A 26,209-nucleotide genomic window follows, 5' to 3' on the forward strand; every position below is an offset into this window, starting at 1 on the left:
ATTTTGAAATTTTATGTGAAAGGAAGTTTTTAAAAATCAAATGCTAAATTCTGTCTTAACAAAGTGATAGGTCCTTTAGGAACCAAAGGGAAGGCCCAACGATGGCATAATTACTGGGGATAGCTGCAGCTGTTTTAAGTTCCATGCACCCTAGGGTCTAGTCCCATTTAGCTTTCTCTTCCTCCTTCATGTCCCAAAGCTATATTTAGCCTTTCTATGACTTAACTATATAAGCAGTGGGATAATACATTGTGCGTAATTTCTTGACCCATAACTAACTGGGTTCCAAAAACAACTTTCAGCTATCTTGAAGTCAGGACTTAGAGCATTACAAGGGCCCTGTGCATGCTGCCTGATCTTGGGCAAAGTATTTAACTTCTCAGGACCTCATTTCCTCACCTGTGAAAAGAGGTTAATAAAATCACCTTAGATTGAATTCTACCAAAGATTAGTAGTTGGCATAAAAGCTCAATAAATAAACACTTCAAGAATCATCTAATCTAATAAACTTTCTTTTCCTCTCAATAGCAGAATCTTCTTCCTAAACAACTAAAGCTTTAAAAGCCTATCCCCTTCATTTTAAAGACATAGAAGATAAGATGCAGAGTTAGTGGCTTGTCATAAGTCGAATGTCAAAACTGAAAAGAGAATCCAAGTTTCTTGACTCCAGATCTAGTATTTCCCAGGATACATTTATGTCTCTTAAGACATGTCTATGGAACCATTTAGAAAATAATTACTTTGGCCTTTCATTTGATAATTCTAGAGAAAACAGCCAGGTTTACTATCAAGGGCTAATTCTGTCAAACATGCTTTGCTCCGCCTTCAACAGAAAAACAGCAAATAATCCCAAAAGCAAATTTATAGAATCAGTTATACTGCAACTCTAGTCAGTCAATACTCATTCAGTCTTATACTCAACATCATCTATAGTAATAATTTTTATGTACATGAATTATCAGTAAGTTATTAATAAAGCTAATCAAGCCACAAGGAGTTCATTTATGTCTTGTTCACTATGCTTAACAATCAAGTGTATAATAATGTTAGAAAATGTTTCATCAGAAAGTTAATTTTTTAGTAATGTAAAAGTTAAAATTAGCTATAGGGACTACTCACAAAAGTTCTCTTTATGGCCATAAAGGATAAATAAGGAATTATTACTGTCAGTAGTTAATAAGTATTTGATCTTCAGTAACACTAGACAGGAAGTTGTAGCAGTTTTTACCTTTTCATTATGAAACACATCTAGATGGTTGGTGGATTTCTTAACTTTTTTGTGTTTTTGAGACAGTGCCTCACTCTAACATCCAGGCTGGAGTGCAGTAGGGTGACCTCGGTTCACTGTAACCTCTGCCTCCCGCACACAAGTGATCCTCCTGCCTCAGCCTCCTGAGTAGTTGGAAATACAGGAGTGTGCCACCATGCCCAGGCTAATTTTCGTATTTTGTGTAGAGACAAGGTCTTGTTGTTCCCCAGGCTGGTCTTGAAACCCTAAATTCAAGCCATCTGCCTGCCTCAGCTTCCCAAAGTGCTAGGATTACAGGTGTAAGCCACTGTGCCCGGCAGGATTTCTTAACAATTCTAATAACCTGGCAGACAATTTTGCCACATAACCATGGGTTACTAGTTTCTTTTCTTTTCTTTTTTTTTTTTGAGACAGTGTTTCACTCTTGTTGCCCAAGCTAAAGTGCAATGGTGCAATCTTGGCTCACTGCAACCTCTGCCTCCCAGGTTCAAGCAATTCTTCTAACTCAGCCTCCCAAGTAGCATGCCACCACATTGGCTAGTTTCTTGTATTTTTAGTAGAAACAGCATTTCACCATGTTACCCAGCCTGGTCTCAAACTCCTGACCTCAGGTGATCTAAATACCTCAGCCTTCCAAAGTTCTGGGATTATAGGTGTGAGGCACTGCACTTGGCCTCCTTTTTTTTATTTTGAGATGAAGTCTTATTCTGTTTCCCAGACTGGAGTGCAGTGGTGCGGTCTCAGCTCACTGCAACCTTCACCTCCCAGGTTCAAGCGATTTGCATGCTTCAGCCTCCTGAGTAGCTGGGATTACAGGTGCATGCCACCACATCTGGCTAATTTAGTATTTTTAGTAGGGAATGGAGTTTCACCGTGTTGGCCAGGCTGTTCTCAAACTCCTGACCTCAAGTGATCCTCCCACCACAGCCTCCCAAAGTGCTGCGATTACAGGGGTGAGCCGCTGCACCAGGACCACTAGCTTATTTAAATCATCACTATTTTTGGTGAGCCATCATTAAGGTGCAGTATGATTGACTTCATTAAGTTACATACGTACACAGTTCACCCCACAAACTGCAGGCTCTTGGAAGCCTGTTGTCTTTTGGGAGGGATGAATCAACCTAGTGCCAGCTGCTGGGACAATCACTTGAGACCTGTCTCTTTAGTGATTCCTGAAGGCTTCATCCGTTTAGCACCATATGTAATTAACTTTTAACATTCATGAACAGCGAAAAGGTGAGAAAAGCACTTCTATTCACTATAATGTAATTTGAGGACAGTACAGATTCTGATTACATGTAAGAAAGGCCAGATACAATCATGTTCTTATCTTCAGAAACAAGGATTTCTCTCTCTCTTCCTCAGGAACAAGGATGTCTCTCTCTGTCGTGCTCTCTCTCTCTCTCTCTCACACACACACACACGCACACACACACACACTTTATGCAAGAAAGAAATGAAAAAATATGGCCAATCCATCTATATTTTAGTTACACTCAACAAACTAGGTCTCACATTTTTAGACATTTTGAAAATGTCAGATCATATCCCAGCACAGCGTAATAGTGCCATGGAAACAAAAGAAAACCAATTCCTTTGTCATTCTTTCAGCTCAGAAATCATAGCTGATCATCAACATCAGAGTCTTTTTGAGTTAGGAGCAACAGGATAGTCTCATGGTATGAACTTTGGATCTGGAATGAGAACATTCACATCCGCAATCCTTGCTGAATCAAAGTATACTTTGCTTAGCATATAGTTAGCACACAAGTAGATGTTTTCTTCCTACCTACAGCTAGAGACACAGCATAATATAGGGAAAGTTACTGATGTATTCAGGAACTTGCCTCTTGGTATGTGCCTCAATAACATTCACTTGGAATAAACAACACTGCTTAACGGTATCTGCCATGCTTGTTCATACTACAGTGAAATACTTTTCCACAATTTGTTCATAATATAAGATCCTCAGATTGTTCAGAATTACTGCTAATCCATTATAATTTGTTTTTCAGAATAAGCACAAAAATTCTTCCAGACTAGCTAAATGATGAGTCAACTCATGGTCACTTCCAAGGGTCCAGATGAAGAGTAGAGGGAAATACAGGTAGTACCTGCTCTTCCATCAGTTCTCTAGGCTTTCTATATCAATGTATGAGTACTTGTGTTCTCTTTCCTCCACTTACTTTTGGCAGAGACCAAGAGTTAGATAAATTCAACCTCTTGTTAAAATAATTAAACAGCATATAGCACAGAAAGAGTGTCAGTGATTTGGCTTCTTAGACACTTAATAAGAGAATAAATTATATACTGAAGACAAAAAAACAGTGCCAGACACAGATCTAGGACAGGGGCTGCCAAAAAGTCTATCTTGGTGATATCTGGAAATACTAAGCTCTGGAGAAAAGAGCAGACTAAAATTAAGAATAACTAAGTCATTAGAATATGCTCTTTGGCAGATTATTAACTGCCTGTGAACATTTTAATAAAATAGACTTTTAGAATTTTTAAAAATTTCAGACTTAAGGAAAACCTTCTTCGACTAGCCATTTGTTGAACATTGTCATTTATTTCCATTCTATACACTACCATGGAGCCCAGTTACTCCTTTTATTTTTTTATTCACATGTAGTCTGACTTATCACAAGTAAAATAAAAATCACAAGCATGCCATTATCCTTTAACATTTCCCCAAAGTACAAATCCTAATTTGCATTAAGTCCTTGCAGAAAAGTATACTGCAGTGAAATGTCCTTCTGTAAAATGTACTGTAATTAACAAAATGATTTCCAGTTGAATATATAGACACAGAACTTTACATACAGTTAAAAACTGACTAAAGTGATTTATATGGCCTAGGTATTTAATATTCAATATGCTTAGAGTAACAGTTATTTGGGAGGAATATAATCTTTGAACATAAGACAGTAGATTTTAATTAAATAACTGTAAGTTCATTTATCTATTTTGCTATTCACTTATTGATCTAGATATTTTAGGCACCATGAGATAACTGATGGAAAAAATTAGTTCTGTAAATAATGAACACTGCTGCTCTCTAGTATAGTTCTCTAAGAATTAAAATCTTTTCCAAAGTCAGACCTGTCTCTTTAGAAAAAATGAAAACTTTAACGCATTTTCACTCAGTAGAAGAAAGCTTTGAAACAAGTTTCTATAAGCACTCTAAGAAAATTAATTAATTTTAAAATGGAAAGGGAGGATCTTAATTTCCAAGAATATCAGCCTGAGAATAAACTTTATAGAAAGAGAATATCTGAGTAGCTCTAAAAAGAGAAAAAGTAATTAAAATTTTCTGTATTCCACTGAGCTCAGTATAAAAATGACTTAAAAAGATAAATTTAAGGAAAAGATAAAAACTGAAAGCAAATGAATTAACACATAGGCAAACATATGTTACATGCGGTTATTTAACATTATATTCTGGTTGGCTTTGTATTATCTTTTAGAATAGAATCATAACTTCTTTATGTATAAAACAATGAGGCTCTCAAGATGCTCATGAAAAAGTCTAATGAAATTTCACTCTAGAGTTAGCAATCTGTCAGAGTATTAGACCTAAATAAACCTGATATGTTAAATTAGGAACCAACACATGCTATTTTTCATAACAGGTGCTATATAAATTACAAGCTCTTCCATGTTTTTGTTATTAGATTTGGTACGGTTAAAAATAAGCTGTATTCTCTATCCAGACTACTCTAAATATGACTGTTTTTACATCTTTTAGAACTTATAATTCATTCTAATGCTCTAGCTTTACAAAAAAAAAAAAAAAAGGTTTGCATTCCCTACTTACTATTTTGCACAGTAAAACTGTATTTATACTATGTTTAAATCCATGGGTTCCTCTCTGTAAGGTTTCAAAAAGAAGGAACTTTATTATATATATTTTTGGTTGTTACTAATAATTTCAGCTTAAAGATCATTAATTTTAATACTAACATCCTGCTTTTTCTCATTTGAGTTGCTCTATTTATCTCAAAGGTAGACTTTATGTATTACCATTACAAAAAAACAACTATTTGCATAATACTTTATGATTTTACATCTATCACAAACACATCACAGGGAGCCTGAGGATTCATTCAGCAGCCTGTCATTCACCACTTCAAGACCCTTCAGAACAAAACAAGAGAGAGGATGACATTTTACTAATGGCAAAGGTACAGAAATGAATGTAAATAACAACCTTGAAGTTTTAAAAATACGAAAGAAAAAAAAAAAACAAACAGAAAACGATCCATGAGCACAAACAAAACAGTTTCAATTTGTAAAACTCCATGTCCTCTATACAGAGCAAGGTGTTTGGCAATTTATGTATTTTCTACTATAGTAACTATTTAAATTATTTAAAACTATGTTACAAAAATAAAGGAAATTACCATCTTTTTCCTGGGTTGTATAAATTAATATTATAATAATATTAAAATTGACTATTCCTATTTATAGAATTCAGCTTTTCCTCAGCATTGTGAAACAATTTGAATATCAATTCTCTATTACTCTAGTCCTACAAATATACACATTAAGAAAGCTTAAGGGGCAGATAATCATATAATGTATTTAGAAATTGTGTTGTTTCACAATTTCTTGGTAAAAGAATCATAAAAACATTTTTAAGCTACTATATTTTCTCCTATAATCATCACTCAGATAAAATGCATGAAATATTGAATGCTCAGTTATGTCACCTCTAGTCCAAATGCCCATAGCACTTGCAGCTTTCCATAAACAATATGCCTCTATACATACCCCTTGAGCCATCAACTACTTAATGTTTCAAAATGTAGTTCCAAACGCAGTTTTAACACCGTCTTGCGCGCGCGCACACACACACACACACACCCCGAAGTGTGCAGAAAAAGGAGGAGGTAGAGAGCAGAGGAAGAAATGGAGCACGTTGTTGTTTTTCATTCATGCAGTATAGTGATGTCAGTGTCTGCAGCAGCAGTGGCAGCAGCAGGAGCCTTGACCAGTGGAGGCTAAAAACCAATCAAGTCAGAACCTTACAGCATTCAAAAGAAACTGAGAAGATAACCATTTGAAAAATTAAATCAACTCTTCAGATAATGGATTTTAACTAGCTAAGGAAACAGAATAGATTAGTAGGATAGTTTTAATTTGGGTAGGGAGGGAAAAAGGCGGGACACGGAGAAGTAACATAGGAGTGATATAATCAGGGAACTGGGGGCACAGGAGCCCGCATTCAAAAATCACTTCAAGGTAAGAAACTGACAAAACCACCTGGTGTTTAAAACAGTAGAAAAATATCTTTAGTAAAGAAAGCCCTTCCATTCCCAACACAAGCTCTCTGACACTGCAAATCTGTCTGCTGCACAACCAGACTCAGAAAAGTGTTTTCATCATGATTGCATTAAAATTGCATTAAACTCGGATGTGCCATACTACAACAAAGAGAATAGCTTAAGCCAGATCACAAATTTCATTAAAACTGCTTGATGATGGAGGATGTAATTCCTAAGCAGTTAAGTCTTTTGAAGGATGCAGAAAAACAAGTTGTATTATTATCTGTTGTAAGATGTATATTAGTGTTTATATACAAAAGGGGAGGAGGTACTAGATGGCCATTATGTTGTTGCAGCAATTACCGAAACTTCTCTCACTCACCCACAAGACCCTCTATACACAATCTGCAATGCTTATTTCATGCCTCTTAGTCCCTACAAGAAAATTTCAAAACTTAATTTGTGCACTGTTGGAGCGAAATCACTAAAAAATTTATGTAACTGTTTTCCGTTCGTTCTGTTACTTCTCATTTCATATAGCTCTAGAAAATGTGCAAGGGAGTTGCATATGGCATTAATCTGTTAGAAAATGGTGGCCTTTTCTATAAAATACAGCCAAAGATGTGTGTTCAGTTGCGGTCATTATTAGGGCGATCACGTTGTTTTCATTCATTCATTCAGGATTTGCTATCAGTTTCTGCAGCAGCTGGCTTGACCTGGGGGAGGAGTGGGGGAGCATATTCCTCTCAGTGCATACAGATTACAGGATGTATTTCTTCGTGCTCATGTACTCATCCCACTTCACTACATCCTACCCTGGTTCACCATGAGGTGGTCAGAAAACAAGTGCGTTAGTAACATGCTAATTATAGGTCTGAAATATTAAAATAAAAACACCAAGACTGCAATGTATCATAATGCAGACAACCACTTTCTCCAACTCTAATACCTTCATTAAGAAAACTCCATTAAAAAAAAACAAAACATACCACATAAACAATGTACAGACTTTGGCAGTGTTTCCCTTCCAAGCAGAGATTTTTCCACTCAGTATAATCTGTTCCCTCCACAATGCAGCAGCAGCAGCATCTGTAGCTCTAGGCTGGTATCTAATAATATTAGCTATTCCACTCTCCCTTATGAGCTTTAAGTCCCTGTTTTGACTAATCTTCCTTTTCTCCCCCAGGGCTCAACTAGATCATGCACTGTGTCCCTAGACATAAACAAAACCAAAGCAAAACAGAAAACGCTAACGAAAACCCACAGGATCCACCAGCTCACCATTACCTCTGACACCTAACAAAAAAGAAACTTGAGATCCTGAACTGTTAAGTGTACTTAAAAACGGAAGGAAAAACCGAACACATTCAACAAATAAGTTTTCAGAAATTTATCCATGAAAATCTCTGGTTGAGCATAAACTGTTTCTAGTGCAGGACTGCTCTGATGCATGAATATATTAAGGGGAGGGGAGAGAGGCAGAGAGGGAGAGAAGAGAGAGAGAGAGGGGGAGAGAGAGAGAGGGGGCGGAGCAGGGGGTAGAGAGGGAGGGACGGAGGGAAAGAGAGAACTGGGGGGAAAACCGTATATACTTCAATTGCACATTCAAAACTGTCCCCTCTAGTACATATCATCACATCTAGCCGATATCCTTACATCATAACTAATACCACCATACCTCTAAAAATTAAAAAATTATTCCAGTGGTTAGAGGCACGTTAGGAACTTTGCAGGAAAGCACAAAGAGACTGTAGAGATTACAACCACCACCTTATCCGCAGCTGGAGAGTTTGCGAGCATGTATAAGTGTTTCGCCCAGCTCCTCCTTCCCCGGCTACAAACAGCAAACACACGAATGAGCTAGCCAGCTTTTAAACTGAAAAACCTTTCGAAGCAGGCGAGTGATGGAAGAGAAAATCTGAGGGGCGGCATGAGGGTCAAATAAAAGTTGCTTTTCAGTTCGCTCCTTTAAGCCCCGCAGCGACCGCAGGGGGGGTGAGATTCCCAAAGCCACTTTCACACCTTCGATAATGCACTAGTAAAGAGAAGCCCGAAGAGGCTGAAGTTTCCACGGAGGGCACCGTCGGGGAGACGCAGCCCGGGAGGACGGGAGGGTTGGGCTCGCTACCTCTGCATACAGGCGAGCCGGGGCTCCGTCTCTCAGGTGAGCTGCTCCTTCGGTGACTCTCTGGGGACCGTCTCGGGCGGCCCTTGGCCCGTGGCGTCTGCTCGGCCGTGGCTGCGGCCGGCGGCGGCGTCGGGCTGGAGGGGCTGGGGCCGCGGGCCGCGCCGGGCCCCGGGAGGCTGCCCAGAGAGGCGGCGGCAGCGGCGGCGGGTGGGCGCGTGGGACTGTGCTGGCTGCCCCGCAGGAGCTGGTAGGGCACCGTGGCGCGGATGGGCTGCAGCAGCCGGCCGGCTCCGGCAGCCGGGGCGCAGCCCACGCCGCCGCCAACCGCACCGTTCCCGCTCCCGGCGGCAGCGACGGCGGGCGGAGACCCCGCGGCGCTGCGCCGCATCCTCTGCGGCGGGGGATGAGGGGTCTGAGAGGAACTGGAGGAGGAGGAGGAGGAGGCAGTGGACATGGTGGCTCCGCGGGCCCTGGACGCCGTCGGCCGACACGGAGGCGCGGGGCGGGAGGCGCTCGAGCGTGTGGGAGCCGGCGCGATAGTGCGTGCGAGTGTGTAAGGGGGAGGGGCGGGGGTATCACGGAGAGGGAGGAGTCTCGGAGCTCCCCCTCCCCAACGCACACCCCCGCCGCCTCAGCGAGGGGGGAGGGGAAGGCTGCGAAAACAAACGTCCAACGGCCCCAACCGGCCGGCTGGGCTCGGCGTGGCAGTCACGGCCGGGGCTGCGAGGAGCCAGGAGCCGCCTCCACCACCGCTCTAGGCATCGCGCTGACAGGGCAATCGCCCGGATCACGCAGCCCCGAGGGCCGCTCACAGCCTTCTCCTCAGCCCCCGCGGGGCTGCACGCACGAGAGAACCCGGCAGCTGCACGGAGGGCCGGGAGGCCTGCTTCTGGGGACCAGGGTAGGGAGAAAGGGCCTCGAGGTGCTGGCGCTCCGGGGAGTCCGCACCACCACAAACGCCGCCGCCGCCGCCGCCGCCGCCGCCGCTTCTACCTACTCCTCACTCCGAAAGGCAACTAATTCGCCCTAGCCGCACCCCGCCCCCGGCACCGCCTCCCGGCGCTCGGGACCCGGCAGGGGCCGTAGCGAGCATTTCCATTGGCTTAGTCACTCCCCACCAAAACTCGAATGACTGGTTCTGGAGTAGGAGTGACAGGAACAATATCCAATGAAAATGATACCTCCTACTTTGAAGGCGGGCGTGAGGGGTGGCAGCGTGAGGAGGGGGCTGAGCGCGCAGGGAGGAGCGTAAAAGTTGACAGCCTTGAGGTAAGAACGAGACCAGGAAAGGGGGACTGTGTGTGTCCTGCGCGTGTCCCGACACCCCTAGACACGCACACGCTCAGCTAGGCAGGCTGCAGGGCTCCACCGTCCTGGGCTGTCTGTACGACTTGAGACAGAGGACACGTGAGGCAAACTTTAATTTGCAAGTACACCTGCAACCGGTGGGATGTTTTAGAGTTAGAACCAGAAGACTGGATCCCTTCCCCTTAATTTTAGTAAGCTGAGTTTTCATGACCAGGAGCCTTATTAATCAAAAGAACCTCTGGTGATCAGGAGAAATGTCTGGAACCTGGATTGAACAAAGTAAAACATTTTTACAGCCTAACATTTGTAGTTATGCAGTGAAAAGAGATTATCAAATTCTATGTTCCAAGACAATAACTCCGAATAGCAGGGGTCAATAAGGAATTTTACGTCATTGCACTATCAGTTAGATACATTAATGAAGGGCGCCCCGGTTGCCTTTTCCGAAGCAGATAGCTTCTTGAGAGGAGTAAATACCAGATGTAACGTAATAATCCATTGTAGTCAATTTGTTTTTTATTCTGCAATGAAACTGAAAGGACACAAAGATTTTGGATGACCATCAAAAACCTAAATTTAACCCACAGTAAGTTAAAGTTTTAATCAGGAGCAATTAACGTTAGGATATTCATCGAATAATTTTCATTAATTTTCAAGAGGTTAAAAGAGAAGAGGAATGTCAGATTGGTCTACTGGTAGTGTCTGCCCACACTGACAAGCTTCCTCTGATTTCAGGCACTACATGCAAAGGTCACTTGCACTTACAGGAGCCATCCTTCTTTGCTTCCTTGAGTGTTCAGACCAGAAAGCATACTAGGTTCTGTAAAAAATTGATGAAACTCAATAAAAATACAAAACTTTCATGCAGTACTTCATCCCAGTAAAACTAGTGATAGCTCTTCACTTTACTACATATTAGAATAATGGCTAACATTTATTCACCATGTGCCAGCCACTATTCTAAGAAAATTATGTGTTACTTCATTCAGTCCTCATATAATCCACAGGTAGATACTATTATTATCCTTACTGTGGTCTCAGTTGAAGCATAAATAATCTGTCTTGCCTGAGATCACTCAGTTAGTATATGGGGAGCTAAAAATTTCACCCAGACTGGCTCAAGAGTCTGAGGAAGCCCTCTGTTACAGTGCCTGGCAACTCAAAGCTGTGGGGTACATAATTTGTATTTACAATGGCCCACAAATCTCATCTGTGAGATAAGTTCCCATCAGTTCAAAAGAAATTTTACAAATGAAATGAGACCACTACTTGTTTCTTTTGTTTTCTGGAATAACATGTATTTTAATTATGAATAGGGTAAAAACTTTACTCTTTCAAATTTTATATAATTGGCCTATATCATTAATTTAAAAACTGCATTATTTTGTATGTAAAAAGAACGATAAATGATTTCTTTCCAATGACTTTTTCAGAATAGCAAGAGCAAAAAATCTGTCAGATTAAAAATATGTAAAGTTGGCCAGGTGCGGTGGCTCACGCCTGTAATCCCAGCACCTTGGGAGGCCAAGGCAGACAGATCACTTAAGCTCAGGATTTTGAAACCATCCTGGGCAACATGGCAAAACCCTGTCTCTACTAAAAATACAAAAAAAAACTAGCGGGGAGTGGTGGGAGGCTGAGGTGGGAGGATCACCTGAGCCCAAAGGCCCAGGAGGTCAAGGCTACAGTGAGCCATGATCATACCACTGTACTCCAGCTCGGGTGACAGAATGACACTCTATCCAAAAAAAAAGAAAGGCAAAGAAGAGAAAATTAAGGTTATTCTTTTACATGCTGGTAAATTCTAAGTTGTTGCTTTGATTATAGTATAGTTGCATTATAGAAATGCCATCTCTAGCTACTCCTAAATATATTTATGGGACAACCTCAACACATCAGGTTATAATAATTCTAAATTTATACTAGGTCACAATCACAATGAATACCTAATTTAGATTTAAAACAACATATCTAGTGATATTTTAAGGACTTTCTGTGTTTGTTCAAATCTACCACAGCTGACTTATACATCTAAAGCAAATCGAAATAACCCATACAGAGAAACAGAGAATTAGTATGGTCTTAAAATACTATTTTCAGTTACTGGTAAGTCATCATGACCAATGGAGTAGTTCAGTCACTTCTCTTTGCTATAGAAACCTTGATTGTCTCAAACTTTTATTCTCACGAAGTAACTACTGATCTTCATATTTAAGGAATACAGACTTCAAACAAATCAAAGGTGGCCTAAAATAAATTAAACTCAGTGCTTGCTTTCAAATGTCCGTTTGTTGAGTTCTTGATAATATTTTATTCTTATTGAGGATGACAGTAGGCTCCAAGGGTATATAGAAGCTTTAGGACAATGTTCTTAGTAAATTGGAAACCCCTTAGAATAAGATGTGTATTGCTGGGCTAGAGAGCATTGTTATGCTACTATGCTAGCTATGGGGTAGTTAGGCCTAGTGCAGATTTTCCATATTGGTTGAATGTAAGTATAACAATCTCTGAAAATCCTATATAAGGTTTAATGTTAGCAGTGACTTCATTACTATGTTGTCCTGTGTAAAGAAGACAAAATTGAAGGCACAATTTGGTGGCATGAGAAATACCTCTGTTTCAGTAGCCCCATGCCGTGGCTATCTGTGGGGCAAGGATCTACCATTAGCTAATCTGAGATAAAATTCTGTTATTCTTACTTCTTAGTGCAAACATGGTAATGGACTACATTTTAGGTTAAATTACAACTTGGAATCATTGACTACATATGATTTATATGCAGCCACGTGTGGAGAGATCACAAGATGAAGACAGCACAGAGCCCACAGAACTACCAAAACCTTCCTCTTCTAGCTCCGTCTGGGTTTGCCTGGCTGAGCATCCAAGGCCCATCCAAATCTGAGAGACAGTTCAGGCTGTCAGTATTTGCAATGAGGTCATGGCTGGGAGAGAACACTAAACAGATCTGCACTGATTTTCATCTTAAGCTGATTAAACTCTCTTGTAAATTGATTCCTAATAGCAACAACAAAAAAAGCCTTGCCTGAATTTTTGTCCCTGGCAGATGCGTAAATTAAACTCCTTACTGCTTGTGACAGCCTACGTGCACCTTTGCACTAGGTGTTCCCTCTGCCTGAAAGGTTCTTGCCCCAAATATACACATGGCTTGCTCACTCATTTCCATCAGGTCTTTACTCAAATGTCACCATCTTTATGATGAGAGCTTTCCTGAACACTTGTTTAAGAATTGTAAGCACTCCTAGGCTTTTTCTGCTCTTTATCCTACTCTTTTCCAAGAGTACTTATCACCATCCAAAACATGATTTGTTAAAATTATTTCTTGTTTTGTCTGTCTAGAATAGAACAGCCATGAAGTGAAGACTTTTTATTAGTTTTATAATTGCTGAATCTCCATAACAGTGCTTAGTATATGGTAGATGATCAATAAATATTTGTTTAATGTTGTTAAGAGTGGCAAATTTTATGTTTATCTTATGAACTAAAACTTGTGCTTTTCCTCAGGAAAAAAAAATCTAACAGGTGTATCTCTGCTACAAAAGCAGTCGCAGAGTTAAAAATATCTGATGTGACTACTGTAAGCCACACAGATATCTGTATTGAAGCTGGCATTCAAAAAGAAAGCATATCTTGTATTATGGTTGTTAGTACTACTGGTTCCTGAAAGCTCATCAGAGGTTGAAAATGGAAAATGGGGCCAGGCGTAGTCCCAACTACTCGCAAGGCTGAAGCAGAGGGCCACTTGAGCCCAGGAGTTTGAGATTACAGTGAGCTATGATCGTGCCACTGCACTCCAGCCTGGGTGACAGAGTGGGACCCTATCTCCCCCCAAAAAGGAAAATATAATTGGCAATGGAGAAAAGGCAGTGAAAAAAAAAAAAAGGACAACTGAAATAATAAACAGAGAAAGCTGAAGAGAATCACTTAAGGAGTGACATCTGCTGATTGGTATTTAGTTCTATCTCACTATTAAGAAGAGCTATTCTCAAGAGGCCTGTGCAAAGGAACTGAAAATGAATGATAATTAAGTAGACAAGACTATTATATGTAAATAACGAAAACTTTGTTTCTAAAAGAGGTTCAGAAGAAGCAATAATGAGAGATATTTTATTTTTAACTGGTAAGGTCCCCAGAATAAATGTAGTTATTTCTACAAGGATAGAAAACAGTAATGAAAACCACTGGTTTTTCAGTTTTCGTCTCCACAGTAGCTCCAGTTGCCAAGCATGATGCCAGTGGCACATCCTGTGCGTCTTAAGCTGAAGCATAAGACTCTCGCCATTTAAGTAAAAGACTATATTGTATAAAGCCAGCACATTCACAGGTCAAACTTGGGGGCCAAAGAACTATAAATATTCTCTTTCCATGCTGTGACATTCTATTTGTTTTAGTCCCAAACAGAGTGTTGATAAGACATGAAAGCAGTAGTAGTCCTATGAAGGGAATATGTTTGATTATCATGGTGTTTTTTTTTAAATGAGAGTTTAAAGTCATTAAAGTATGTCATAAGTTTCTTCCTATGTGGCTGAATCTTATTTTTTGCCACATGAATAGCTGTGTTGAGGGACTGTTGTTAGGGTGCCATCAACTCATCAACCATGCTTGACTAGAGAAGTTTATTTTTATTATTTTAAACTTTTTGAAACATACAATTTTCAGAGTGCCCTACGCAGCGTCTTATTGAAAAGGTCCATATTAATGCCCCTAATAAGCCTAAATGGGAGCTTAGTAGCAACAATACTGCATCAAGCCATAGCAACTCCTTATCAGGTTACTTACAGAATGTTTTTGAAGTGTCAGACACTGTTCTACACTCTGTAGGGTTTACCTGTTCTCACACTTTGGTAAATGGGGATAAAAAGATATGCTGACAAAGCTAAAGCCATATCTACAGATTTGCCTTACAAAAATAGGGTATTATGGAAATGATGGAAGGGAAATCTCACTTGAGAAAAGGCTTCAGGAAGAATAGTATGAAGAAGTCATGTAGTTAGGAATGCACAGAACCAGGCAGAAGATGATTGAACAGTCTGATGGTTTGGCTGATGGTTAATGGAAGGTAAGTCTTGGTCTGTTGATGACAGTTCATGGAGGCCCTTGGTTGTAAGGCAAGGCTTGCACTTTATTGGATATACAGTGAGGAGCTGATGAAGATTCTTGAATGGGTGGGGAGAACATTAGTGGAGCTGTGCTTTATGAAGATTAATGAAAGAATAGTTTACAACATGAATTAGAGACTGATGGTTGGAAGATGATGTAGGAGGCTGGAGAATACTCCATATTAGTTTAGGTGACATGAGTTAGGGGAATGACAGAGGACAGCAGAGGGGAACACGGTGCAAGTCATGCTCCTTCTCAGCTGATGACCATGTGGACTTTGAAAGGAGAACGCCAGACAGTTTTGAAGATTCAAGCTTGGATGCCTGAGAAGATAGTCATGGCTTTAACACAAACTAGGCAGCTAAGGGAAGGAGGAGGTTTGGTGAAAAGATAATGAGTTCAGCTATAAATAAAACAACCAGAGAATATTCAAATGCAGGCAGCTTTTAAATGACAATGAAGTTGAGAAGACAAGAGAGAGATTTGCGGGTTATCCATGTCCACATGGTAGTTGAAGCCACGGGCACAAAAGAACTTGGCAAAGGTAAAAAGCATAGAAATAAAGAAAAAGAGGGTGAAAGACAAAATTTTAGAAATTTATACATGAGCCATGGAGGGAAAAGTAAAAACAAACAAACAAATGAAAAAAAAAAGAAACCAAAACTAGAAAAGAAGGCAGGGCAGAAGTACTCCTTAACAAAATAGAGTTAGGGTCTCAGAAGATAAGTTTGGTAGATGCTTTGTGGGGCATCTGACAAACTAATATCCCTCTTCTCTGAGAACCAATCCTTCCCCAACCCGTGGAGGGTTTGGGCCTGACAGCTATGTATGTACAAAATAACCTTGCTCCTCTGGCCATGGTTGATTTCACCTGAGTTCAACAACTGACTAAAGTTGGGCCAATTAAATTTTTTCCCTTGGGAATTTGAAATTAATAAATAAAATGTTTTTCTATAAAGAATTGTGCATGGAGTGGTCATTTTCTGTCATGGGCACAGAGAAGCAGAGGAAACCTGCTTTCTGAGAGAAAAGAATGAAGTGACTGACAGAAAGAAGGAGAAATCAGACCAGGTGACCAGAAAGAGGGAGAGCGCCTGAGAGGAAGTTCACTTTCCCATGATGATTATTTTGTTTCTTATGCATTTTATTCAATCCTCCAAAACCACCCCCGACTCCAGCCCCATCCCTGCTGATACATCTCCACTATAATCCCACTATCAAATCTATGATTGTTTTTCAACATTTGTATCAATTTCTCCTTCCTTTCTGTCCAGGTAATACATGTTCTCCTTTCCTATCGAAAGCCATCTTCTCCACTTCTGATTTGCATTCCTTCCCCTCTTGTCTTCTCAGGGGCATCATTTCTGCAGTTATCTCCGTCTTCTTCATCATCAAATTATTGATTTTTCCCAGTAATGTCTGAACATGCTGTTATGCTAACATTTATTTTAAAAGGCAAAACAAAGATTCTCAGGCCATCCCTTTCCATCTATGGTCCAAATTCTTTGATCTTGTCACAGCAACACTTCTTGAGAGAAGTCTACATGTTACTTCTGATTTCCTATTTAACCCTGTTAATCTACTATTTTCCTATTTAGTCTACTCCAATCTGGCTTCATGCCACTGAAAACTGCTAATCAATATCAACTGCCTCCATATGGCCAGACCCAGTGGCTATTTCTGGGACCTCTTCCTACTCCAGCTTTTAGCAGTTTTCTACATAAATGGTCAGGTTCAGTTCTTTAAAAAAAAATCTCTTCTATGGGAGTCAAGGACACTGCACTCACCTGGTTTGTTCCCTACTTATCTAACCACTGCTCAGTGCTCTTCAGATTCTGCCTCCTCTCGTCCCCTCTAAAAGTTGGGCTCTATTCTCTGCTTGTTTCTCTATAAACTCACCTTCTTGGTACTCTCAGACATTCCCATGGCTTTAAATACTATAAAATGCTGGTGACTCCTAAATGAAACTCTCCAGCCCAGACATTTCCTCCAAGTTTCATATTTGTATATCCAGTTGACTGCTCGATATGTCAAGTCCCCATGAATACTTAAAATGAATGTGTCTTTTATAGGACTAAAATGTTAATTTCCATATTCCTGTTTTCTCTTAACCTCTGAGAAAATCGTCTCCATTTTTTCCCCATTTGAGTAAATGTTATCACCATCTATCCAGTTATTTCAAACAAGAAACCTGGACAATATTTTTGATTTCTCATTCTTCTCCCCACCATCGCCCCCTCCAACTAGACCTCTTATTTGTTCTTCATAAACAGATACCTAACCCATCCACTTCTCTCCATCTCTTCCACTATTACATCAAGCCAAACTACTGTCATCTCACCTAAACTATTGCTGCAGCTACTGAACTTGTGTCTCAGCTTCTACTCTCGCCTTCTTCAATCTAATTTCTATTTATCAGTCAGGGTAAACTTGGAAATATGTTGAGTCACATTTCCTGCTTAGCAATGTTCAATGTCTTCCAATAACTTTGCAATGAAATCCAAATTCCTTAAAGTAGCTTAAAAGGCCTGGCTTGGCCTGTCCTGACTTTTTTCTCCCGCTCCACCTACTTTTGCTCTCCTCTCCTCTCCTCCCCTCCCCCTGTAGGTTCCAGCCACAGTGCCTCCTTTCACTTCCCCTGAAACACTCCTACATGGCCTGCACACAGGTGTATCCTCAGCCTAAATCACTTCTTCTACCTCCCTGCTCCTCAATTCCCTTGAAATGCCATGCCTTAAAATGTCCTTCCTGAGTCCTCACCCATCACTAATAACCTACAATAATCTATCATTAAATCAGTTCTTTTCCATCTATTTTGCTCATTATAAGCTGTCAATACACATTTGTTTACTTCCTAATGCCAAGCCTTTCCTACTAGATTGTAAAGTCTCTAGAGGCAGCGACCTTGTTTATCTTTTCTGTTCACTACTTGATCACTTAACAGCTATGGAGTTCCTAGGATATACCACGTGTTCAGTAATGACTTGTTACAACTCTACTGGTTGCTGATGGCTTCATAGTTCATTATTCCAGTCCTTGTACAGTCCTACTATACTTTCTGTGGGAGAGTTTCCTATAGTCTTATATTCAGAACCCTCTTATTTCAATAATTTGAGTAGGTTTCTGCTCTTATATCAAATGATCACTAATTGATGCAGCTTTTAAAAGGATAAGGTGAGCCAGGTGCAGTGGCGTGGCTCACACCTGTAATCCCAGCACTTTGGGAGGCCGAGGTGGGCAGATCACCTGAGGTCAGGAATTCGAGACCAGCCTGACCAACATAGAGAAATCCTGTCTCTACTAAAAATAGAAAATTAGCTGGGCGTGGTGGTACATGCCTGTAATCCCAGCTCCTTGGGAGGCTGAGGTAGGAGAATTGCTTGAACCCAGGAGGCGGAGGTTGCGGTGAGCCAAGATGGCACCATTGCACTCCAGCCTGGGCAACAAGAGTGAAACTCCATCTCCAAAAAAAAAAAAAGGATAAGGTGGTCTGCAATGTCACATGCTGTTGAATGGGAAAGAAGGTTAAGAGCTAAGTAAAAAGCACTGGATCTCATCACTGATCATCTTCAAGCCAATAGTGTCCATAAAATATGGCCAAATGGAAGCCAGATTACAACTAAGTTAACAAGATGGGTAAGAAGGTAGATGCATCAATGCAGAATATTCCTTTTAAGAAGTTTAACAGTAAAAATAAGGTATGATATAAAAATGGGATATTGGGGTTCAGCAGAGCCAAAGAAAGTACATGTTGGTTTAGTTTAAAAGAAAAGAGAAGAAATGCCCATTGATATGCCCATAAGCCAAAGAAGTCAAAGGAGAAAAAAAAAATCAAGAAGTATTTGAATGGGGAAGAAGATTAATAGATTTAGTTTCCATTAGCATTAGAGGATTTGATCAAGAGCACGATGTTGACAAAAAGGCACAATGTTCCCCTTCTACTACAGGAAGGAAGGAGGATAAGATGTCAAAAGTAAGATAAAGTTTTGGATAGATCAAAGGGAGGTTGAGTGTGGCCATTTCAGAAGGTAGCAAAGTCATCTACAAACCAATCGTCTAGGCGAAGAATCTCTTGGAAGACTTTTCTGAACCATACTTCCAACCCTTCATTCCATCCCTTGCCTCCTGCTTTCCACTACCACCATAGCAGACACTCACTGCTGCAAAAGGCCATGATGGCTGATATAAGTGTGTCTTACTTCTTAGATGGTGCTATGGTTTGAATGTTTGTACCTTCCAAAACTCATGTTGAAATTTTTTTTCTTTCTTTCTGCTCTCACCCCCTCATGTTGTAATTTAATTGCCATTGTAACAGTACTAAGAGGTGGCACCTTTAAGTGGTGATTAGGTAATGAGGACTCTGCCCTTATGAATGGATTACTGCCATTATCAAGGGAGTTGGTTCACTATTGCAGGGGTGGGTTCACCCCCATTATTCTCATATTCTCTCTTCCACCAGTGACACTCTGCCATGGGATAATGCCACAAGAAGGACCTCACCAACTGCTGGCACCTTGATACTGGACTTCACAGGCTCCAGAACTGTGAGCCAGTAGGTTTCTGTTCATTATAAATTACCCAGTCTGTGGTGCATCATAAATTACCCAGCCCATGGTGTTCTGTTACAGCAGCACAAAACAAATTAATACAGGTAGGGTGGAGTAGAAAACAGTGCAATCCGTGAAGAGAAAGATGGTGAGAAGGGAATATGGGGTTGAAGAGCTCTGGCATCAGGAGGAATATGACAAGGAAACAAAACTGTATTTTCCAAACCTGTCAGATCATCAGGCATATCTGAGGCCCTTGCTAAAAACACAGATTTCAGTCCCCTTTCCTAGAGAGTCTAATTCAGGTGGCCTGATGGTGGGAGGGTTAGGACTGTATAATTTTCAACAACTTCCCCAGGTGATCCTTATGATCAGGCAAATTTGCAAAACAACAGATTTGAAATGAATAAAAGTTTACCAAGTATAATTGCAGGCCCCAAATATTTTCTCCATATTCATCCAAATAAAAGAAACATTGATACCTGACATCAATTCATTGAAATTACCAAAGAAAACAGCTTTTAAAATTCTACCTGTAGAATTTTTTTTTTTAATCTAAGAGGTTTATTCATTTTACATAATTGGTAACTAATTCTATGGTTCCAAATAATCTACAGTGATATTTAAAAATATAAGACTAGATTATGGATATTTCTTTATTATAGCAAATTGAGGAGAAGGGAAATGGACCTGACTGGCTAACAGTTATTATTTATAATATAATAATGAGTCAGATATTTTAAAGCCTGTTCTGCTTCTAGTTTGCTTAGTTCCCAGATTAATAAACTAAACATAGTAAAATCTAAGAATGCAACTTGATCTTATCCATTCCTAACATTTTAAACAAAATCTTGAGCACACTAGCAGTACAGCAGTATAGATTCAGGTCCCTGAAAAATTTCTTTCCATTTCCTCCCAGAAAAAGTGATTTGTATTGATACACAATAGTTGCAGCCCAAACTACTTTCTGTGACCACAAAGCCCCGCTAATTTGTACCAGTTTTTCTCCTTTCTAGTTGGTCCTGACCATCAGGCATAAATTAGTGCTAAATCAATATTAGCTGATACTTCCCCAGGTGTGGGAAGTGAGGAAACCTAATCACATGAGCAAACACAGCCCTTCCTGGCTACATTTAAAATAAGGTAGTTATTATTATACCGTGTGGGAAAAAGAATTTTTTTTTTAAATCAATCTTATGCCACCTCAATTTGTATTAACTTGATATAGTGATATCAGTCAGTCATTAGTTAGAATCCATTTTTAGTTATAGATTCCCTATCAACCTTCATACCTTTTTCATTCTTTCATGGGGCCTCCTCTTGCCCTTCCCACTTCTTCTCACCCCCAGCTATGCCGTGTGCCCTGCCTCACACCCTTTTTCATTGCTAGTACTACTTACTTAAGAGGTTGAGTGGAGGAGCCCAGGGGAGTAGGTTTACATACCTGCTTTCATTGCTCACCTTGGGCGGAGCAGTGTCCTAAATAAACTTTAGTTCTGCCACAGCACCATTACTCAACGAAGTATTTTTACAAGTGTCACTTAATAACACAAAAATAAATAAGGCACTTAAATTTGTTATTGAGGAAAGAAGCTTTAGCCGCCCACTTTCTGTAGTCAGGGGCCAATCTCACTTCACTTGTTCTTAGAAAACTCTGAAGGAGTTTTCCTTAAAGAAAATCAGTTAGAGCATAAGTGCTATGAGCCAGGTCTAAGCACCTTTACCATTGAAAGGATTAGTTCTTTTGTTACTTATCAATTGACAAGGAATTCTGTCATTTTCTCAATACTTTCCAGTCATGGCTATTGATAGGGTAACTATGTACTCAATGGTTTCATAAATATCAAAAACATATATGTTTAGCCATAGATGGAAACAAACAAATATTCAAAATTCCAAGGAAATAATGTGACTCTGCATGATTTTTTCCCCTTCTATTTCCTGGGTTTTATAAAAACTTCACAGTACTTTTAAAGCACTTTCGTATCTATGACTTTTTTGTTATCACCACCACAATTCCGTGACGTTAGAACGTGTCTGCTGTCCCCATTTGACAGATGGGGAAATGGAGGCCCACAACCATGAGTGGGGTCACAGATCACACATGAGAGACTAGAATTAGAAGCCAGTTCTTCTGATTCCTTCACTATAAAAATTGGGTGATTTTTTTTCCAGTGTTTTTTCTTCACTATAAAAATTGCCTCTGTAGCAAGAGCCAGGGATGTAATTGAGAGGCATGGATCTTTTCCACCTTGGTCTTTGAAAGACCTGTGAGCTAATAGTGTATGCAAGAGAGGACACTTACTGCCTAAGAGATTGATTACCTACATTCAGGGCAACCCGATGATGCACCTTGATAAGAGAAGGGCCTGTCTAAAGGTCCTAATTTGTTTTAAATATCCAGAGTTCCTGATAGGAAGGCAGGGTGTGGTAATCATATATGTAACTTTTGGCTCATCATCTCCATATTCTCACCTTCACAGGTGTCTTTCAAACATTGATAATTACAGCGTCCAGAGCCAAAGCCTACAAATTCATAATCCACACAGATGACATACTGAAATCTACTCAAACTTGTAAGTCTGAAGGCAATTTCAGCACTGCTGGACTTACATTAAGAGAAAACTGCTTTATGTCATAGCTATACTTTATCACATAGATGTGTCATGGTTTCACCTTGATCTGAGAAATTTAATCAAAATGAACAAAACAAGCAACAAAAAAGTGTGTAGATAATATCATAAGAGTAAAACTGACTCAAATTAATGAAACCAACTTGAAACAATGAAGGAACTCCTTTAAATAAGATAAAGAATCAGAACCAAGAAATACGTACAGCACAGAAAAGCAGTCATCCTTGTCATGGTGGCCTACAAGTACAACCCAAGTTAATTACATCTTTTAAGGTTCTTATTAAGAATTTAAGCCAAGTGTTGTGGCTCACACCTGTAATCCCAACAAATTGGGAGTCTGAGGCAGGAGGGATTGCTGGAGACCAGCAGTTTGAGACCAGCCTGAGTAACATAATAAGACCCCATCTCTAAAAAAGTAATTTCAAAATTTACCAAGCATGGTGGTGCATGCCTATAGTCCCAGCTACTTGGGAGCCTGACGCAGAAGGATCACTTGAGTCCAGGAGTTTGAGGCTGCAATGAGCTATAATGGTGCTACTGCACACCAGCCTGAGATCCCATCTCTACAAAAAAAAAAAAGGAAAGGAAAGGAAGAAAGAAAGAGAAAAGAAAGAAAGAAAGAAATTAAGAGAGAGAAAGAAATAAATTCAAAATATGAATCCAGCAAGTTCTTGCTATAGGGGCATCAACATAACAATATATAAGGTGTACTCTTACACCACCATCTCTATCACCAGCCAGAGCAATTGTAATAAATCCTGCCTAATGTGGGGTCTCACAATTTAGGAAGGTCTTAACATTTAATAAAGATTTATGAATGTACACTCTAGAAAAAGTCAAATGATTTAACTTTATTTAGCTTGCAGAAGTTCAAGGAGTGGTTAGTCATGGCCTTCAGGTATATTTAGTGGCATAGCTATTGGTGTTTGGGGATTTTTCATCATAGAAAGAACATAAGGAAATGTTAAAGATTTAAGAGGAACCAGCCTGACCAACATGGAGCAACCCCATCTCTACTAAAAGTACAAAAATTAGCTGTACGCGGTGGTGTGTGCCTGTAATCCGAGTTACTCAGGAGGCTGAGGCAGGAGAATCACTTGATCCCAGGAGGCAGAGGTTGCAGTGAGCCAAGGTATCACCATTGCACTCCAGCCTGGGCAACAAGAGTGAAACTCTCTTTCTAAAAAAAAAAGATTTAAGAGGAACAGGGTAAATAAAAGCATATGTTCAGCATTCACATGGCTATGCACTTTTTGTACATTATCTCATGGAATCCTCACAGATACCCTGCAAGACTGATAGAAAACAAGAATGAGAAGGTAGAAAAGTCAAGGTCAAAGTTAAAGGTCAAAGTCCTTTACCTGGTATTTGACCTTAGAGTCTATTTGCTTCCAAAGCCTGTGCTACAAGACCAACTCACTGTAATGCTACATTGGGCAGTGTTATGAAATCTTCTGCTCTCATTAAATTCAAGAATGGTTTCTAGAGACATATGTCTAGGATAGTGATATAGTCTTATCTGAAAATAGAAAAATGGACTATATTCCTCTGAGGCTACCTGCAGCCCTGCAATTTTAGATTAAAATTCAGATCAATAGAGATTTAGTCCAAGGCTTTTACTGGGCACAATTTTTTTAATCATTAAAGATCTGAGGCCTATAGCATGAGTAAGACTTTAGCTATTTATATTTAAAGTTTCCTCCACCTACTTAAATATCCTACATTAAGAAATTAGTCTAATAGAGTATATCCATACAATGAAATTTTGTGTTACTGTTAAAATTATGTGGAAGATATTTAATGACATAAGAAAATGTTTATGATATGTTATCAAGTGAATTAAAAAAACAGAAAAACCAAACTCAACTGTAAAGTGTGTTTATAACTGAATTTAATATATATTTATATATGCATATATAAAAACAACTGAGAGAACACAGTGAAAACATTAATAGTGGTTCCCTGTGGTTACTGGGATAAAGAGTTACATTTATTTTCATCTCTGGGCTTCTTTACATTTTTCTAAACTGAACATGTCCTACATATATTACTAGAAAGAATGCTTTACACATACCACACACACACACATAAAATAATTTTCTTCAAAGGTTTTAAATTTTAGAATAGAATAACATTGTATTAGGAATGAAATTTTGTATAGGGTGAGGAAAATTTATTAAATAGCATAGAGCTCACTGTTAGCAGCAAACTGTCACTCTTCCCAACACCAGAAATAAAATTGGCCTTTCATATAATTTATTTCTTTGTTTTTTTGAGATAGGGTCTCACTCTGTTGCGCAGGCTGGAGTGCAGTGTCACCATCATGGCTCGTTGCAACCTCTGTCTCCCAGGCTCAGGTGACCCTCCCACCTCAGCCATCTGAGAGGCTGGGACAACAGGTGCACACCAACACACCTGGCTAACTTCTGTATTTTTCGTAGAGATGGAGTTTTTCCATATTGCCCCAGCTGGTCTTGAACTCCTGACCTCAAGTTATCCACTCGCCTCAGCTTCCCAAAGTGCTGGGACTACAGGTGTGAGCCATTGCACCTGGCCATAATTTCTTACTATGCCAAAACTATCATATACAACTACCAGAATTCTTTTAGCCCTTGCCTAAAACCCTCTACTCAAAAGACACACAGAAGACACACAGCTAAGCACATGAAACAATATGTATCAAATGAAGATAATAATCATACCTAGCTCTTACATCTTAAGATGTAAATAAAATAATACTTTTAAAGCTAGGCCTAGCTCAGTACCTGGAACATAGTAAGCACTCAATTAATGTTATCTTGGTAGTTATGTTCTCATTGTTAGCTAAAGAACAGAAGAATTCTACAAAAAAATGGTTATTGATCTAAGAATTTCCAATCAGCCACCTGGCACACATACTTCATTTTAAAATAGTCTTGCAGTTAATGTAGATGGCATCTAAAGGAATGTTTGACACACTGTAATTATATAGCTCATTTCATTCTCCATACTTATCAAGGTTTTAATGAGTAATGAAAACAGGAAATGAAGCCATAATATAATTCAATTTTTTAAAATAATTTTTCTTATGTTTATATTACCAAAAAATGTTTGCAATATAAAGAAAATGTTAGGACTTGATAATTACAATGTTATTTGAATTTTTATTTTATGTAATTATTTATTTGTTGGATTTGTCTCTCTGGAGATAATTTTTTATTTTTATTTGTGATTAAAAGCACCTTTGAATTTAGCTATGTCTTTTACTATAATACAAAGAAAAACGACATCTAAGATTCATTCTTCTTTGCAAATATCATTGTCCATTTGGACACACACACACACACACACAATATATTTGTCTCAATATATTTTATTTTATATTATATTTTTTTGAGATGGAGTCTCACTCTGTCACCTAGGCTGGAATGCATTGGCATGATCTTGGCTCACTGCAACTTCCACCTCCCAGGCTCAGGTGATCCTCCCATCTCAGCTTCCCTATTAGCTGGGACTACAGATGCACACCATAACACTTGGCTAATTTTTTGTAATTTTGGTAGAGATGGGGTTCACCATGTTGTCCAGGCTGGTCTCAAACTCCTGAGCTCCAGTGATCTGTCTGCCTTGGCCTCCCAAAGTGTTGGGATTACAGGCATGAGCCACAGTACCCAGCCTCAATATATTAAATCTACAGTTGGTGAAATTGGCATGGCTAAATGTTCCACATTTTTAAGGAAAATTATCTTAGTAGGGGGTCACATTGCTTGCTGAGGACACATTAACCTGATTTCAAATAATATGGTTTGGGTCTGGCATCACATTTCAAGATCAAAAATACAAACCTCAGTTACCTAGTAAGTGAAAGATCTACAATGATAACTGATAAGAAAGTGGTTCAGGAACATGAGTAGGATTTTAAACATTTAAACTTAGACTTGTTTGTCTCCTACCCTAAAAAGAGAAATATTTTTATGGAG

General features: G+C 39.5%; 1 protein-coding gene across 1 annotated transcript in view; it reads right to left on the reverse strand.

The window, feature by feature from the left end:
• The window catches only part of GLCCI1 (glucocorticoid induced 1), a 134,511-nt gene extending 124,849 nt beyond the window's left edge, over nt 1-9,662 (reverse strand). The window contains exon 1 of the mRNA XM_012450880.3: nt 8,645-9,662. Within this exon, the coding sequence (XP_012306303.3) occupies nt 8,645-9,098 (454 nt within the window). The 5' untranslated portion in view covers nt 9,099-9,662. The remainder of the gene's footprint in view (nt 1-8,644) is intronic.
• Nucleotides 9,663-26,209: the final 16,547 nt, after the last annotated feature.

This window comes from Aotus nancymaae, unplaced genomic scaffold (genome assembly GCF_030222135.1).
Source record: "Aotus nancymaae isolate 86718 unplaced genomic scaffold, 86718_ANA_hifiasm-v0.15.2.pri h1tg000025l, whole genome shotgun sequence".
Taxonomy (NCBI): Eukaryota; Metazoa; Chordata; class Mammalia; order Primates; family Aotidae; genus Aotus; species Aotus nancymaae.